Source organism: Mya arenaria, chromosome 2, assembly GCF_026914265.1.
Source record: "Mya arenaria isolate MELC-2E11 chromosome 2, ASM2691426v1".
Classification (NCBI taxonomy): domain Eukaryota; kingdom Metazoa; phylum Mollusca; class Bivalvia; order Myida; family Myidae; genus Mya; species Mya arenaria.
The window spans coordinates 24856748-24871935 of NC_069123.1; the positions used below are offsets into that span (position 1 = coordinate 24856748).

General features: G+C 35.9%; 1 protein-coding gene and 1 long non-coding RNA gene across 3 annotated transcripts in view; one reads left to right on the top strand and one right to left on the bottom strand.

The window, feature by feature from the left end:
• The window catches only part of LOC128221239 (DNA repair and recombination protein RAD54B-like), a 38062-nt gene that overhangs the window by 4876 nt on the left and 17998 nt on the right, over positions 1-15188 (top strand). For both annotated transcript variants that reach the window (XM_052929769.1, XM_052929778.1), the window contains exons 6-14: positions 398-419; positions 1072-1126; positions 3170-3257; positions 4218-4314; positions 6994-7151; positions 8429-8583; positions 8901-8948; positions 9216-9297; positions 15100-15180. In XM_052929769.1, coding sequence (XP_052785729.1) covers positions 398-419; positions 1072-1126; positions 3170-3257; positions 4218-4314; positions 6994-7151; positions 8429-8583; positions 8901-8948; positions 9216-9297; positions 15100-15180 — 786 coding nt within the window. The remainder of the gene's footprint in view (positions 1-397; positions 420-1071; positions 1127-3169; positions 3258-4217; positions 4315-6993; positions 7152-8428; positions 8584-8900; positions 8949-9215; positions 9298-15099; positions 15181-15188) is intronic.
• On the bottom strand, positions 11429-12943 carry LOC128221248 (uncharacterized). The gene is made up of 3 exons (XR_008258928.1): positions 12925-12943; positions 12741-12836; positions 11429-11949 (listed from the first exon to the last, which is right to left on the bottom strand). It is a non-coding gene; the product is annotated as an uncharacterized LOC128221248 (long non-coding RNA).

Here is a 15188-nt window from a genome sequence, read left to right on the forward strand (position 1 = left end):
TTTTTAGAGTTATTGCCCTTTGTTAGTTTTGTCCCGGGCATATCTTAAAGAATATAAGAGGTATCAACTTGAAACTTAATAGCTAGATAGATCTCATTGAGGGCAAGTGCAGTGCACAAGAACCGTTACTCTTGCTGCCATATTTTTAGAGTTATTGCCCTTTGTTAATTTTCTTGCTTAGGTTTTGTCCGTGGCATATCTCGTAAACTATCAAATGCCACCTACACTTGAAAGTTAAATGGCAACATCATTGTCTATAAATGAATAAAATGCCAATCTAACAGCTATAATGTCGACAGTAAATAATTTGTCAGGCGACACATCCGACTCGCGGAGTTCTAGTTATATTTAGTATTTGTATAGAAATGCATTTCAAGTGTTTCATATATTATTTTAGCACAAGAAGTGGGAAGGAGATGGTAAGTTTCATTTATTTCGTTGTTTTTTTGTTGTTGTTTTTCAGACAGAAAAATGGTAAATGAATAATATGCTTAATGTCTTGAGTTGTATTGATAAAAAAGATTGGAATAGGATGGTACTGTTTTCACTTTGTAATTTTAACATGCTCCTGGTGCGTGTTTTTAAATACAGGGTCTTAGTCAGAACATGAAATATCTTTGATTTGTAGGAACATTACAAGTGGCACCAAGTAGGAGTTGAAAATAGCATTATAAATAAACTCCATTGATTGGAAATAATCAGAGTGGTTATTTCAATCAATTCCATTTCATTTTCAAAACTGATATGCATGAGAAGGAGCAAAAAAGTTGCTGACTGATATTCATGAAATGTAAAAATGACATTAGGCAATTCAGAATAATCACAGTCCCTTTGGAAATTTACACTCTGCTATCTAAATGCTTTTGTGAGCTGTTATGAGTTTGAATACTTGATTTTGATAACATCTTAAATGAAATATGATAATATTTGAAATTTCCATTTGATTTTTTTTTTAAATAAGAGTAGTAAATCTTACATTTGAAAAATCAATTTAGAAGTGAATTTTTTAATTGTTTTAAGTATCACTGGTTTGCAAGTTCATTTTTTATACTGACTTGCCTTTATTCACAGCTATACTGGTAACAAGTGGCAGAAGTGTAACACTGTATGACACTGAAGGAAAAGAGTAAGTCTTATTCTCCTAGTTTATTCTTATTTATTTGAGCTCTATACTGAAGAGAGCTTAAAGCTGAAATGTATCCTTCTCAAGTCTGTTACTTTAACCATAACAGTAAAACTGCGATCGCTCGAGGTCGCCAGGGACCGCGCCAAAACGTCGAGGGAACCGATGTTTCGAGCGAACCGATTTTCAATTTTCCAGTTTGATATGAAATAACTTTCAGTGTATTTTAAGTTTGAAGTCGTCAAACAGACTGTTTACTAAGACACCGATTATGTGTTGCGTTGTGGAAATCGCTAATATGTTCAAAGGCTGTCGTAAGCTAAATGTAAAACGCAAAAGAAAAAAACAATAAAAGAATAAATAGAAATGTTTATTTTAACAAAAAACAACAACACATTTTCGTACCAAGCAACATTTGAATGACAGTACATATTGTGGCATTAGTCAGATTTAACTTTCGCAAAATCAAGGATTGTTGATTGGCGCATCTTGTCAGTTTCGCGAAACTGTTCAATTGTTATGTGACATGACCGCGTACAGATCATCTGAAGATCACGATGTTCGATCGATATGGTAGTGTTTTATTCATATTTTTATTACTCATTTAAATTTCTCACTATTAACTTCTCATAATTATCATCTCAAATGCCCATATCAACTAATATCGGTCATGCGTTAATAGTGACAAACGGTTTTTCACACCTTTTCACACCGTGTGAAATTATGACCTCGAGGGAGCCATATGATTTTGTGCACGATTTGTGTACTTGGGACCGAGGATATTGCTCGACTGCTCGACATAATTAGGTTTTGAGGCAGCGTGGGTATATTTTATATGAAAATAGAAGGAAAAAAGTTCGGGACCAAGCTCCGACCTCGAGGGAACGCCGGTTCTCGAGCGACCGCTTGTTCAAGGGAACGCAGTTTCACTGTATATATTTTACTAAAATTGTGAAGGAAGCTATGATAGCTTTATACTAAGTCACTCTCATTGGCACAATGTGGCGCGAGAGTGTGGTCTTGAGTTGTGGGGGAAACCGGAGTACTCAGAGAAAACCCACTTGTCCGGTTTTGTGACCACTAACCAAGCTCACATTTCACATCAAGTCTGTTTCCTAGGAACCAATACAATGTCCCCTTTGGGAGGCCAAGAGAATGTACCCCATGTAGAGCTTAAGCCCACAACTTCTTAGCTCAGAGCTAGATGTTTTAACCACTAGACAAGGTTTAGGCATAGTTGGTGTTTCTGTTGTCATGGGCATGCAAGATCTTTTTTGCTGGCCATAACTAAAAAGCTCAGAGTCCAAGGTATGGATATGAAACTTGGAACATATTTGTTGATGGTTAGCAAGTCCAGGGCCTGGGTCCATATTCACTAACGTCTTGCGTTTGAGTTTCAGACTCGGATTCAGAAAGCGTTAAGTGTTCTTAATTGTTTCAAAATATATATTATTAAATTAAATTTGACAAAAGATGTGTGCCTGATGGTAGAACAGATTATTTGTAACTCATGCATCTTTTTACCATCTTTGCTCCTATAATAACATTTTCGCAACAAAATCAAAATTTAGCTGGTCTGCTTCTGAGATTCTGTTTTCTGCGTCAAGTTAATCAATGCAAGTCCCTTCACTCTGGTAAGACTATTTGTAGGGTACCAGCCCTTACAAACCAAGAAAAACGATGAGAATTGACACCTGCTCGTGTTGCTATTGTTTGTATGGGTTTTGTTTGAAAGTATTAATTTACTTAAATTTGGGTTAGATATTGTTAGTTGATGTTCTTGGTCATAACTGAATATTTTGATGATAAAATAAAGTACATATGACTCTAGTTTAAATGTAATAATAATAAATATAATAAGAATAGTGCTTTGGTATATAAATAATATCACCACTGACTGTCATTTTGCTGATAAATAATAGCACATTGTTGTATAATCCATTGGATTAATTTGACCATCTCTGACAAACATTCTCAGACAACTGACCAGGCAGAGTCAGGCTCCCATTCGCATTTCAGGATAATTGAAACACTTATTTTCACCAGGATAGGTAAAAGTTCTGGTTACAAATCTACGGAATTGGCCACGCTGAAGGAAGATGAAACTCTGCCCATTGGTGGGAAAGAAATACAGGCAAGTGGTTCATGAAAATAGTGGTTACTGATTGGTGAAAAGAAATACAGGCAAGTGGTTCATGAAAATAGTGGTTACTGATTGGTGGAAAGAAATACAGGCAAGTGGTTCATAAAAATAGTGGTTACTGATTGGTGAAAAGAAATACAGGCAAGTGGTTCATGAAAATAGTGGTTACTGATTGGTGAAAAGAAATGCAGGCAAGAGGTTGATAGAAATAGTGGTCACTCATTAGTGGTCAAAAATAACAGGCAAGTGGTTGATAATAATAGTGGCCACTGATTGGTGGAAAAGAATTGCAGGCAAGTGGTTGATAATAATAGTGGCCACTGATCGGTGGAAAAGAATTGCAGGCAAGTGGTTGATAATAATAGTGGCCACTGATCAGTGGAAAAGAATTGCAGGCAAGTGGTTAATAATAATAGTGGCCACTGATTGGTGGAAAAGAATTGCAGGCAAGTGGTTGATAATAATAGTGGCCACTGATCGGTGGAAAAGAATTGCAGGCAAGTGGTTGATAATAATAGTGGCCACTGATCAGTGGAAAAGAATTGCAGGCAAGTGGTTGATAATAATAGTGGCCACTGATCGGTGGAAAAGAATTGCAGGCAAGTGGTTGATAATAATAGTGGCCACTGATGTTCAAAATTATTCACTTTTATCTCATGCTTTTCAGTGGTTTATTATAAACAATTGGTCGATTATCTGCTGTTAAATGTACAATTGAAACAGTGAGCTTATTGAAATATAATTTTCTCTCATTTTAGCTTGTTAAATTGTAAAAATAAACAAATATTTACACACACGCGCTAATGGGAATAAAAAGTTATGATGTCATTTCCTGTATGATGTCATTTGGCTATAAATTGGCACAAGTTTCCAAGTAAATGTCAATTAATTACTTTATGCCCTTTATAATAAATTAGTAATTTATAATTAGTCGGAACTTGCTCAATTCAGGTGATGTCCATATTGAAGGAGGCAGCTTTCAAGTCCGGCAAGTGTTTCCTGGGATCTACAGGCAGCACCAGTGGTCCTGCTCCTAGTCTTAGCACTGGTAAGATATTGTGTCACCCTTTTATATAAAAATGTGGAAATCAATAAGTCAATTAATTGAACACTTTTATATTTGTTTTAATCAGAGTTTGAATATGTTTCTTGTATTTTTAAGCATTCTGACATTATAATGCTGTATAAAACTATTTTATCAATACAAACAGAATGCCATTTTTATTAAATATTGTTTTTAGCTTGACTTTTCCAAGAATAAGGAGGGCTATACTACTCGCGTTGGCGTCGGCGTCCGGTTAAAGTTTTAGGGCAAGTTGGGATTTTCACTTAAAAGTCCAATACCCTTCCTTCAATTGACTTAATACTTCACACAGTTGTTCAGGGCCATCACATAATGAGGTTAGATAACTCCATATTATCCTTTATACAAATTATGGCCCCTGATTGATTGTGGAACTTAGGCTAAAGTTTAGGGCAAGTTGGGATATTTATTAATAACTTCTATACCCTTTATTTAATTGTCTTAATACTTCACACAGTTGTTCAGGACCATCACACAATGAGGTTTCATAACTCCATATTATGTATAATACAAGTTATGGCCCCTGATTGACTTAATAGGTTAAAGTTAAAGGGCAGGTTAAAGTTTTAGGGCAAGTTGGGATTTTAATAAAAAAAACTTATATACCCTTCATTCAATGTACTCAATACTACACAGTATTATTGACGACCATCTTACAACAAGGAACATAACTCCATTAAAACCCTACATACAAATTATGGCCCTTGAATGATTTTTTTTTTTTTATTTAATTTCTTTTGAAAGGCACATATTTATATTCTTAACCGCATTTTCATATTAAAAGACTTGCGTCATTGTTCGGGCAGGCTGCTGGGAGGGCAGCATCAAAGTCACCACATGTATTGAATAATTTTAGCTTTTTAGCTCAGTTTGACATAAAGAGACCAACCTTGGTAAATACGAAGAGTTTATGGAGACCTTGTGAATTGGAATGCGTTTGAGGCCCCTAGGATCAAGGTCAAGGTTACTATTAATAGAAAAAGGGTTTGTATTGAATAACTTAAGTAAGGGTCTACATAATAATTATTGTGACCAAACTTGGTATATAGGAAGACTTACAGAGACCTTTCCTGAGATTGTGTTTTGGGCCCCGAGAGTTATGGTCTAGGTCAAGGTCACTGTTGCTAAAAATAGAAATATGGTTAGTACTGAATAACTCAGTAAGGGTTGACATAGTGTGACTAAACTTGGTATATAGGACAAGTGGTTTCATGGATTGCTTTTTGGCCCCCTAGGGTCAAGGTCACTGTTTCTAAAAATAGATTAGTGTTCCTGTAATGGTTGACATACTGTGACTAAACTTGATATATGTAGGAAGAGTTTATGGATATCTTCCATGGGATTATGTTTGGGGCCCTTAGGATCAAGGTCACTGTTACAAAAATATAAGAAAGCAGTTAAACTGAATCTCTTCTACCAATCATTAAAAACCTGGTTTTATCACATCGTGATTATTGTTCACTTTTTTATTTGATTGTTTTATTGCTTTTGACAGGCACATACCATAAATAACTGGGTATATGATGATAGGGGGTATTAGACGCAGGCAAAAAAATCCGTGAAAATCTGTGAAAAAACTTTTAATCTATGTTTTGGGTTAAAGGACGCATAGAAAATATGTCAAAATCGTCTGCCAATCTTGGCCACCATGTTTGTTGACAGTGACGAAAAATGTTGTTGTTTTTCGTGAAAATGGCAATGGTTATCTTTAAAACCATACAATGATAATGCAAAATATGTTTCATTTTTATTCGTTTCATGTTAGGATAAGAACTGAAAAGTACTTAGTGTGACAATTTGTTTCTGTATGGCACTGAAAAGTACCTTTTATGACTATTTGTAAGATTTCTTTCTGACAGTATATCGTAAACGATAACCAGTCGAGAATGAAAAGTGAAGTTATGCAAAAATCTTATATTGTACGGATTTCTTCTCAAAATGTCAGAAAAGAATAAAGAACATGGAAAAGTGCGAAAAAACAAGGCCATTATCGCATCAGTTTGTAGTATTGGTATGTTAAACAGGTCTAAAGGCAGTGCGAATTTTTCACACCTTATCGTACAACTGACAAAAATATTTTGACACTGCCCAACTTTGCTTTTTTATATGCATGTTTAATTATTTTTTTATTCAAATTAATATTGAATAATTTTAATTGTACAAATATTTTTTTTAAATTATAAACATCTTACGATATACCGTATCCCGATCTTCAACGGACGTTTTAACCCGTATATATTCAATCGATATGACGCGAGTAACATCCCTTTCTACATAAATCTAAACAAACTCTCAGCCTGAAATCGACCTCAGAAAAAAAGTTCAAAAGCTTGTTACTGGTTATTAGACGCAGGCATTTTTTTACATCGAAATCTGAGGGAAAAAATTGCGTCTAATACCCAGTCATTTACGGTAATACATCGTTATTGTATTCACTTCAAAGTCAAAGCAGCGTAGTCTTACGACAGCTCTAGTTAAAAATGTACTTAGTGCAGAATTTTAATTTCTGGATTAATTTCATTTTATGAACACCAAACAGTATTTAATCATCATTGGTAAAATCATTTAGACTTTTCAGTAGATTAAACAATGATCATTCATATTTATAGAAAAAAATCATTATGGAATACCTTTGATTGGCAGCACCAGCACGGACCGCCAACAAGCAGTTCAGTCGACCTCAGATACTGGGCTCTATGCCCCCAGAAACCCGACCCCAAGAGCCTACATTAGTAAAGCCCAGGCATGACCCCACAGCCCCAGGTGCTTTGGTCTTACCCCGACCTAGTCAGACACACCAGGTAAATCAAGTCCATTTTTTTTGTAGATGTTGGGCTCTCAAACCTCCCAAACAAAGCCCCGGAAGCCCAAAGTAGTAAAGCCCAGACTAGCCCAGGCATGAGGAAAACAAAGATTAACATTAATGACAAGTTTTATTTAGCCTCAGAATTGATTCATGGGAGATTATAAGTATCGTCGGGATGAACCTATCTTACACGAGCGGCTATGGTAGATGCTTTTTCTCCCACCTCAGTTAAACAATATTAAGTAAAAATGTATTTTTTTGCCGGAACTCTTTTGTGCTTAGTGAAAATAATATTGTACGGATATGCAATGATTCGTGGTTGTCATGGATATTCGCGCAGTAATTCAGAGTATGTAAATGGTCTGATCGGTCTTTAAATAGTTCTAAGAAGATTGAAGCATTATTTCCTGAAAGGTGCGTGAAAACTGTTTCTGGTGACATTTGAAGCAAGAAATAATTAACTCACATTCAAAATATTGCCACCAGACAAGATTTCCATGATGCGCTAAAGACAACAGTCTTCAACAAGGGAGGTAATTACGATGTGGTGACCATTAAAAGAAGTTCCATACGCCCGTTTTATCTGCCCCTGTGGGCAAGATAAGAATTTCTAGCATGGTTAAATTAATGGATCTTCTTATCTGAGATGGGAGAAAACAGTGGTTACAGCTCAGACATCACCCCATACATACCCAGAGATGCATAATGATGTACATTGCACTGTCTGCTTGAACATCCATTTAACATAATTGTTAGTTCTCAGCAATGACTTCTTAACTCTTTATTGAGTTTCATTAATTGTTCAATACTTGTTTTCGCTAAATATTGTTGAATTATTGCCCTTTTTACTGAAAATGAAGCAGACAGGTTTGAGTTTCAAATGTACTACCACTCTTTGATGTCAAAGTTCAACTAAATTGGAGTCCTGTTTTGTGTCCTGTATTTCATTGGGAATGTAACAAGGATGTTGAGGCAGTGATAGATGTCATTGTTGAACACGACCTGGCCTCACATTTAAGGCCCAACCTGAGTGATCAAGGGGTCACAATTCTCTACTCCTGTGCCCAGTAGGAATGTAACAGGGATGAAGTGTCCTAGCCTCACAATCAAGAGAGGGTCATATGTCTCTACTCCTGTGTCCTGTATTTGAGTGGAAATGTAACATGGGCAGTGTGGCGATCATGGTTGTTGTAGTTGTCCCCTTCTGGCCACACATGAGTCCACACCAATAGCAAGGGGTCACATTTTTCTACTTTTGTGCTTTGTTTTCAGTGGGAATGTAACAAGAGTGGAGTGGCTGTCGTGGATGTTGTTGTGGACCCCTACCTGGCCTCAAATTTGAGGCCCCATCAGAGGGAAGGGGTCACATTCCTATACTCCTGTGTCATGGGTTTTCGGAATTTTTCTGGATGTGGTGCTATATTGGCGTAAGTTCATATTTGTTATCATTTTTTAGCTTGTCCTTTTTTCCAAAGAACATTGTAATGGTTCTGTTGTGGCCTAGGCGTCTTTGACGGCATTTTTGTGCAATAGCTTTAACCTTGGCTATAACTCTTAAAATTATCAAAGAAATGCATGTCAGTCAACATTGAATAGATTGAACACTTTAAATAACATGGCCACTTAATACAGGTTTGACTGTATGAACAAGACTTAGTGCCGTTTGAGTTATCTTTTTATGGCCCCAAATTGAGGTATATTATAGTCAGGCCTTGTGTAACAGCTGTTTTTTGTATATTTTCAGTGATGACATGGGCCTTGGGAAGACTTTGCAGTGTATTTCATTGATCTGGTATGTAGCTGTAACCTTTATTAGCCTGTCAAATTGTGGGATAGTGGGATTTGGAAGTGACTCCATAAAAAACATCAACATGGGGATGTTTCACAGGGACACTTGGGTCCCTAAATACACAAACAAGGTCACACTCACTGCGTGACTCTGAACATTCTCAATTTTGCTGTCGAAGCTTAACTTATGATAATAGTTTGTGTGTGGTCCATAACTGCAGATTCTGAATTAATTTGGCATAAGTGACCACCATACTCCTGTTGATTGTAGGACAATGTTGAAGCAAGGGCCGTATGGAGGGAAGCCAGTGGCCAAGAAGATCCTTGTGGTTACCCCTGGCAGCCTTGTTAAGGTACATACATGGAAATAGAAGGTGTTTATTGCGCTTTTGTGGTCATTAGAGTTACTATGAAGTTATTAGTCCCCTACCGGTTTCTACGGAGGGGACTTAAGGATGACTATCCGTCCATCCACAAAAATCTTGGTCAAGCGATAAAAAGTATCAAAGTTAATGAAACTTGGTATGTGGTAAGAGGGCTATATGGAGATTATGCATTTTAGTTTATTCTTTTTTTGTCAGACAAAGTGATGCAGAGTTATGGCCCTTGACTTCTTAAAAATAAAGCCAATTTGGTCATGGTATAACTAAAAAAGTATCAAAGCTAGGTGAAACTTAGTATGTGGAAAGAGGGCAATATGGATATTATGCAAGTTAGTTAATTTTTTTTGTCAGGCAAAGTTATGCAGAGTAATAGCCCTTGACTTATTTAAAAAATATAGCTGTTGACTGAAAAGAATTCTTGGTCCTGGGATAACTCAAAAAGTTTTAAAGCTAGGTGAATGAAATTTTAGTATGTGGAAAGAGGGCAATATTGAGATTATGCATGTGAGTTTGTTTTTTTCATCAGACTAGGTAATGCAGAGTTATTACCCTTGACTTGACTAAAAAATATAGCCATTTTGGTCCTGTGATAGCTCAAAAAGAATCAAAGCTATGTTCATGAAACTCAGTATGTACATACAGGGCATAAGTATGGGAATAACATCTGCAAAACAGATCTTACAGATTCTGCAATATTTCAGTTCATTTTAGCATTAGAACTGTACCATATCAAGCAGAAAGGGGTCACAAAGTAAGTTTTAAATTTTTGGCATTATGTCGGGTAATGCAGAGTTATTACCCTTGACTTATAAAAAATATAGCCATTTTGGTCCATTGGTCAAAAGTAGAAATGGGTGATCTGGTAGGTTTTACAGCTTTAACTGTTGCATTTTGATGGATAAAGTTTACTGTAAAAGCCATAAGTTCACTATCACATGAACTGGGGTGACTTAAACAACTTTGATTCATTGGTTGGATTTGTTTTCATGGAGATTTTTTTGAGACATGCTTATCCTTTTCATAAGGCTTTAAACCGGTAGGGGACTCTTGGCGCCCCACGCACGGCGCTCTTCTTTATATGCGTAAAATACTCAAAAATTGAAAACTTGCCTTGGTAACACTTGAACCGCGATAAACAGATACAAGTCTTAAAGGACAACGTACGTTTTGGGCCGAAATCGGCCTCATCCAGATTTTTTTTAAAAATACACCACGGAATAATGAACATGTGTAGCCCGTATTTCCGAAGTTTTAAAGAAATATTTCAAAAAACCTTGAAATGTCGACTTGTTGAGTAACGTACGTGCATTTCACGATTCCACGGCTTACCGCGAGATATTGACGCTTCGTTGCGCTCTGCGTTGTACGTTATAAAACAAAAAATGATTCACATTTGTATCTTTATCATTTAAAGGTTAAATGGCATAAGGATTCTATTTTGGTTAAATTTCAATTTATTGTAAAACCAAATATAAACACACTGAGTTAAAACACAACATTGTCATTATATAGTATTAATTAATACCATGTATAAAAATTACTTCCCTTTATTTTTTATATCAGTTTTGCAAAACAATTAAGTTAGTATTTATGAATTACTATACCTAATTAAATACATTTTATAGGACTTAATTTATTTTATAAAAAAAAATATGTTTATTTATCAGTGTATATAATTTCTAAATTCCAATCAGTTTAAATAAACCTCAAATGTGCCATAAACGCCGGTACCCGGAGTTTCATCACCAATTTCATTCAACACCGATCGAATATAATGAAAATACTAATAAACATAACATACAACCTTGAACTGAATTTTAATAAAAAGGAAAAAATACGTCCTTGAATTGAAATTAGGACGGAAGTGACGTATATCAATCAAGAAATAGATAATAATGGATGTATGATCAGATATGTTTTATTTTCTTAATAGAAAATAACTGAACATATCTTTTCTAAAGATTAATAAATTATTAATTTATTGTGAAAGCGTGAGGACCACATGCATACATAAAACAGTAGACTAAAAAAATCATCACTGTATCTATGGCGAAGTCCTATGATATGAAAGATCAATCCTTCAATCAATTTAAGGCTCAGCTGTGTCAATTAGAGCATCGGTCCAGTTCCTGACACCGCGTGCCATGACATCGTGACGCTGGTATGACAAGTGCCATACAACCGCTGTTATGTGGGCGCACATGCCAACAACCCTGGCCCCCGACTTACATTTACAGTACCACCCATTAATGGCGCCCTCGTTATACCCAACCCAGCATTTGTATCTGATAGCTGACATATGCCTGCTCTGTATTTTAATACAAAGAAGGCCAGGCGATTGCTCGCGGACAAAGATATCGAAGTTGCCATGTTCATCAAGGTGCTCTTGTACGTAGGATGGCGCAAGCTTAAGTTGGTAAACACCAACAGTCAAAGTCCTAAGGTCGGACTCGTCCAGCTTTGGAAAGTCCGGCACCACACCAGGTTCAGACAATAGTGCCCAACCGGAGGACTTAGTCAGATGGTCAAGTCCTTCTTCTTCGACCCTTGCTTGCAAGAGGTTCTCACGGCGGCTCATTGATATCAGACGCGCGGCTGTCAATAGGTCATCTTCATCATTACCTAGAAAATAAATTAGTTTGATACTACACATGTACAATGATATATAATGGTAATAACTTTAAATTACAAATAATAAAGCAATCATTAACATATTGCGTTCGTTATTAAAACACACCTGCTATCAGTGGGGATCTGTACTTGTTGCAGATCGCCGCAACTATGCGTGTGTAATCTCCGGCATACGGGATCTGAGAATTGGGTATCACGCGATCAAGATATTTCCAGTTTTTCAACCGTCCGTTTGCCGATTCTACTACCCATCTAATCTGGAGAAAGATTCACATGATTGCATGGCAATGAATACGGTATTGAAGATTGATAAAACATACGAGCCTAAACATGTATAATGTTTCTGATTGTAAATACCTTAATACTATTTGGATGTATATTTGCTAGGTTAGGCTTATTATAAGATGTTTCTGGTCGCTTTACTATTTTACCTCCGAACTTAATTTTTGTTTGGTTTTCCCTTATCAATTACTTCATTTTTTAATTATTTAAAGGTAAAAAAAGGTGTTTTACCAATGTCTGCGGTGCTAATATTGTAAATGTTAAGTTTTATAATAAGTAAAAACAAATGAGAACGACCCTGAGATTCTATTTTATGCAGGGGACCGGCTGAGCTAGTATTTAATCTTTCAAAAGAGCAGTATATTTTTTCAAGCGAAACAATTTATAGCAACTATAATGTTCCTGATTTGTGTCAGATTAGACAACGTGTCCAGTATTAATAGCTGAAATGTATAATGTAATACGACACTAGTTGCGCAGTATATTTTGAAGAGTATAACCTTTGTGACCAATCGACTGTGATTAGCGCTGTTTGTCTGGAATTGTTTTTCTTTGGGTCCAAGGAACGAGGGCATTTCTGTCTTGACACCGAGGTCCTAAAATAAAAAGGAAGGAGTTCTGTGATTTGAAAACATTACAATAAAGACGAAGCTGTAATGGAACAAGGATTTCATTTCGTGTTACCTTCAAAAGTTGAACTGCGTCCCTAAATCCCCTGTCTACAACAGCAGATGGACGGTAAAAAGAAGCCGTTCTTTATGTGTTCTGCACACGACCGTGCCTTGCTTTGTAAGAGCACACCACTTCGTAGGAACATGTCACTAATTGCCATGGCCGAAACTACAACCATTTTCTTAGCCGAGCCGTTACATACAACACAGCGACTATGGCTTTTCCCTGTAGATTTTACTCGTATGTTACACACAGGGCTTCTTATTGTACATTGCTTGACTTCGACGGCCTTCCTACGGTCCTTGGTCTTGCTATTTTGGTAATATCCCAGCTTACATTTGTTACATATGACATCATCGTCGCAGGTCCTTTCAATTAAAAATGTTTTTCTTAAATATTTCCTTAGTGGTTTATTTTGTGACCCTGCCACTGGCCGTCTATCTTTTGGTTTTAAACGTTTTGTGCAAACTATGCACGTGTACTGTTTAGCCATACTGAAAACATACAATTCTTATTGTAAACTAACTACCACAATAAACGATATACCATGCGTCCATTATTTGTGTATAATGTACTTGACATGGACAATTTGCCTTTATTTGTTAATCTTATTTGTTTAATGTTTTACCAGTGTATAATGTTTCCATGTTTCATACAGTTATATGGTTCTTTGTTGTTCGTATTCACCAAAATATGTTTCAACACGTGCTATGAACTATTAGTTGTGTTTAACCTTCCTTTTCGAACAACTATTAAAATACGTGTTCTTATAGAAAAACAAATAACTTTAAATAATTAAATATAACTAAAAATGTTATTAAAAATGTTTATTGCACAAAAACAAATCAATTTCTCAAATTCAATTTAAAAATAAATACTTTTGTATTAATTTTATTACCTCCCCTTGTTTTTCTCACATGAAGGGAATTAGTGCCCTTAGTTGTAATTTGGCGCCATTTCACAGACGACTTTTTCTCGAGCAGAATATTAAAGACATCATTTAGCAAGTCTGGTAGTATAACATATCAGCTTTATTCTTATTATTGTTCTTTTCATTTCTAGTTCACTTCGTTTCACTCAGAGTCAGATATCAAAAGAAGATAAAAATACATCACCTTATAAACTGCGGTTGGCTGTTGGGTTGATCCGGATCTTGAAGCTTTGATTAAAAAAATCACTTACACCTTTCAATACTATTTCAAACGTTGAAATATACTCGACACGAACAATCAAGTCTCAGAGCGTCTGCTTAGAAACGGATATTTGATTAAATCATGGCGGTACTCAACCGATTTTTGGAAATATTGAATCGATTATTTTTAGTAAAAATATTTATGAGTGATCTCAAGTTTCAGACGATGTATTAAACCAAAACACACGAACACATATGACAGACTAGACACTTTTTGGTCACATTTAAGGTCTAAATTAACATTACTAGGAAAAAAACAAAAGTATTATTTTTAAATTACGTACAAATTAAGAAGCTTTTTTTTGGTGTTTAAGGGTAGAGCGCAGATAAGTGTCACGACCAAACTGTGCATAGAAGTAAATAAGATAATACTGAATCCTATGTGAAAAGATCTCAGTGACACTTGCATGCGCTCTGTGTTTATTTTTACATTAAAAACGCAAAAATCGGCAGAATCAACGCTTTTGGCGCGAAACCACGTGCTTTGCGTGCCGTTTCTGACGTCATCTGTTGGCATAGCGGAAAACTATTCGTAATAAAATGCAGTTTACATGTTACTCTATTTATTAAAAACTGTCAGTAACAGCAGTTAATAACTTAATATTTTTGAAATATAGAGGCCGTATATGCCCATTAACGTACGTTGTCCTTTGCGTCTTTGACATAAGCAAGGAATATGACATCATAGTTTCCTTGTGGCTGAAAAAGAATGGTGGCGCCAATGGTGTAATGTTGTTTTTTTAGGTCATGGTAATTTACATTTCATTTTGTGTAAAACATACTTGACATAATGCCAAAAATTTAAAACTTACTTTGTGACCGCTTTCTGCTTGATATGGTACAGTTCTAATGCTAAAATGAACTGAAATATTGCAGAATCTGTAAGATCTGTTTTGCTGATGTTAGTCACACTTTTGGCTCTGATAGTATTCTGATTGTATTGCGACAGAGCAAAGAGCTGTTTAATATTTGACCTTATTTTGCTGATAAACCAGAACTGGCATGCAGAGTTCAAGAAGTGGCTGGGCTTTGAGAGACTACAGGTGTATGCTGTCAGTGCGGACAAGAAAGTTGAGGTTTGTAC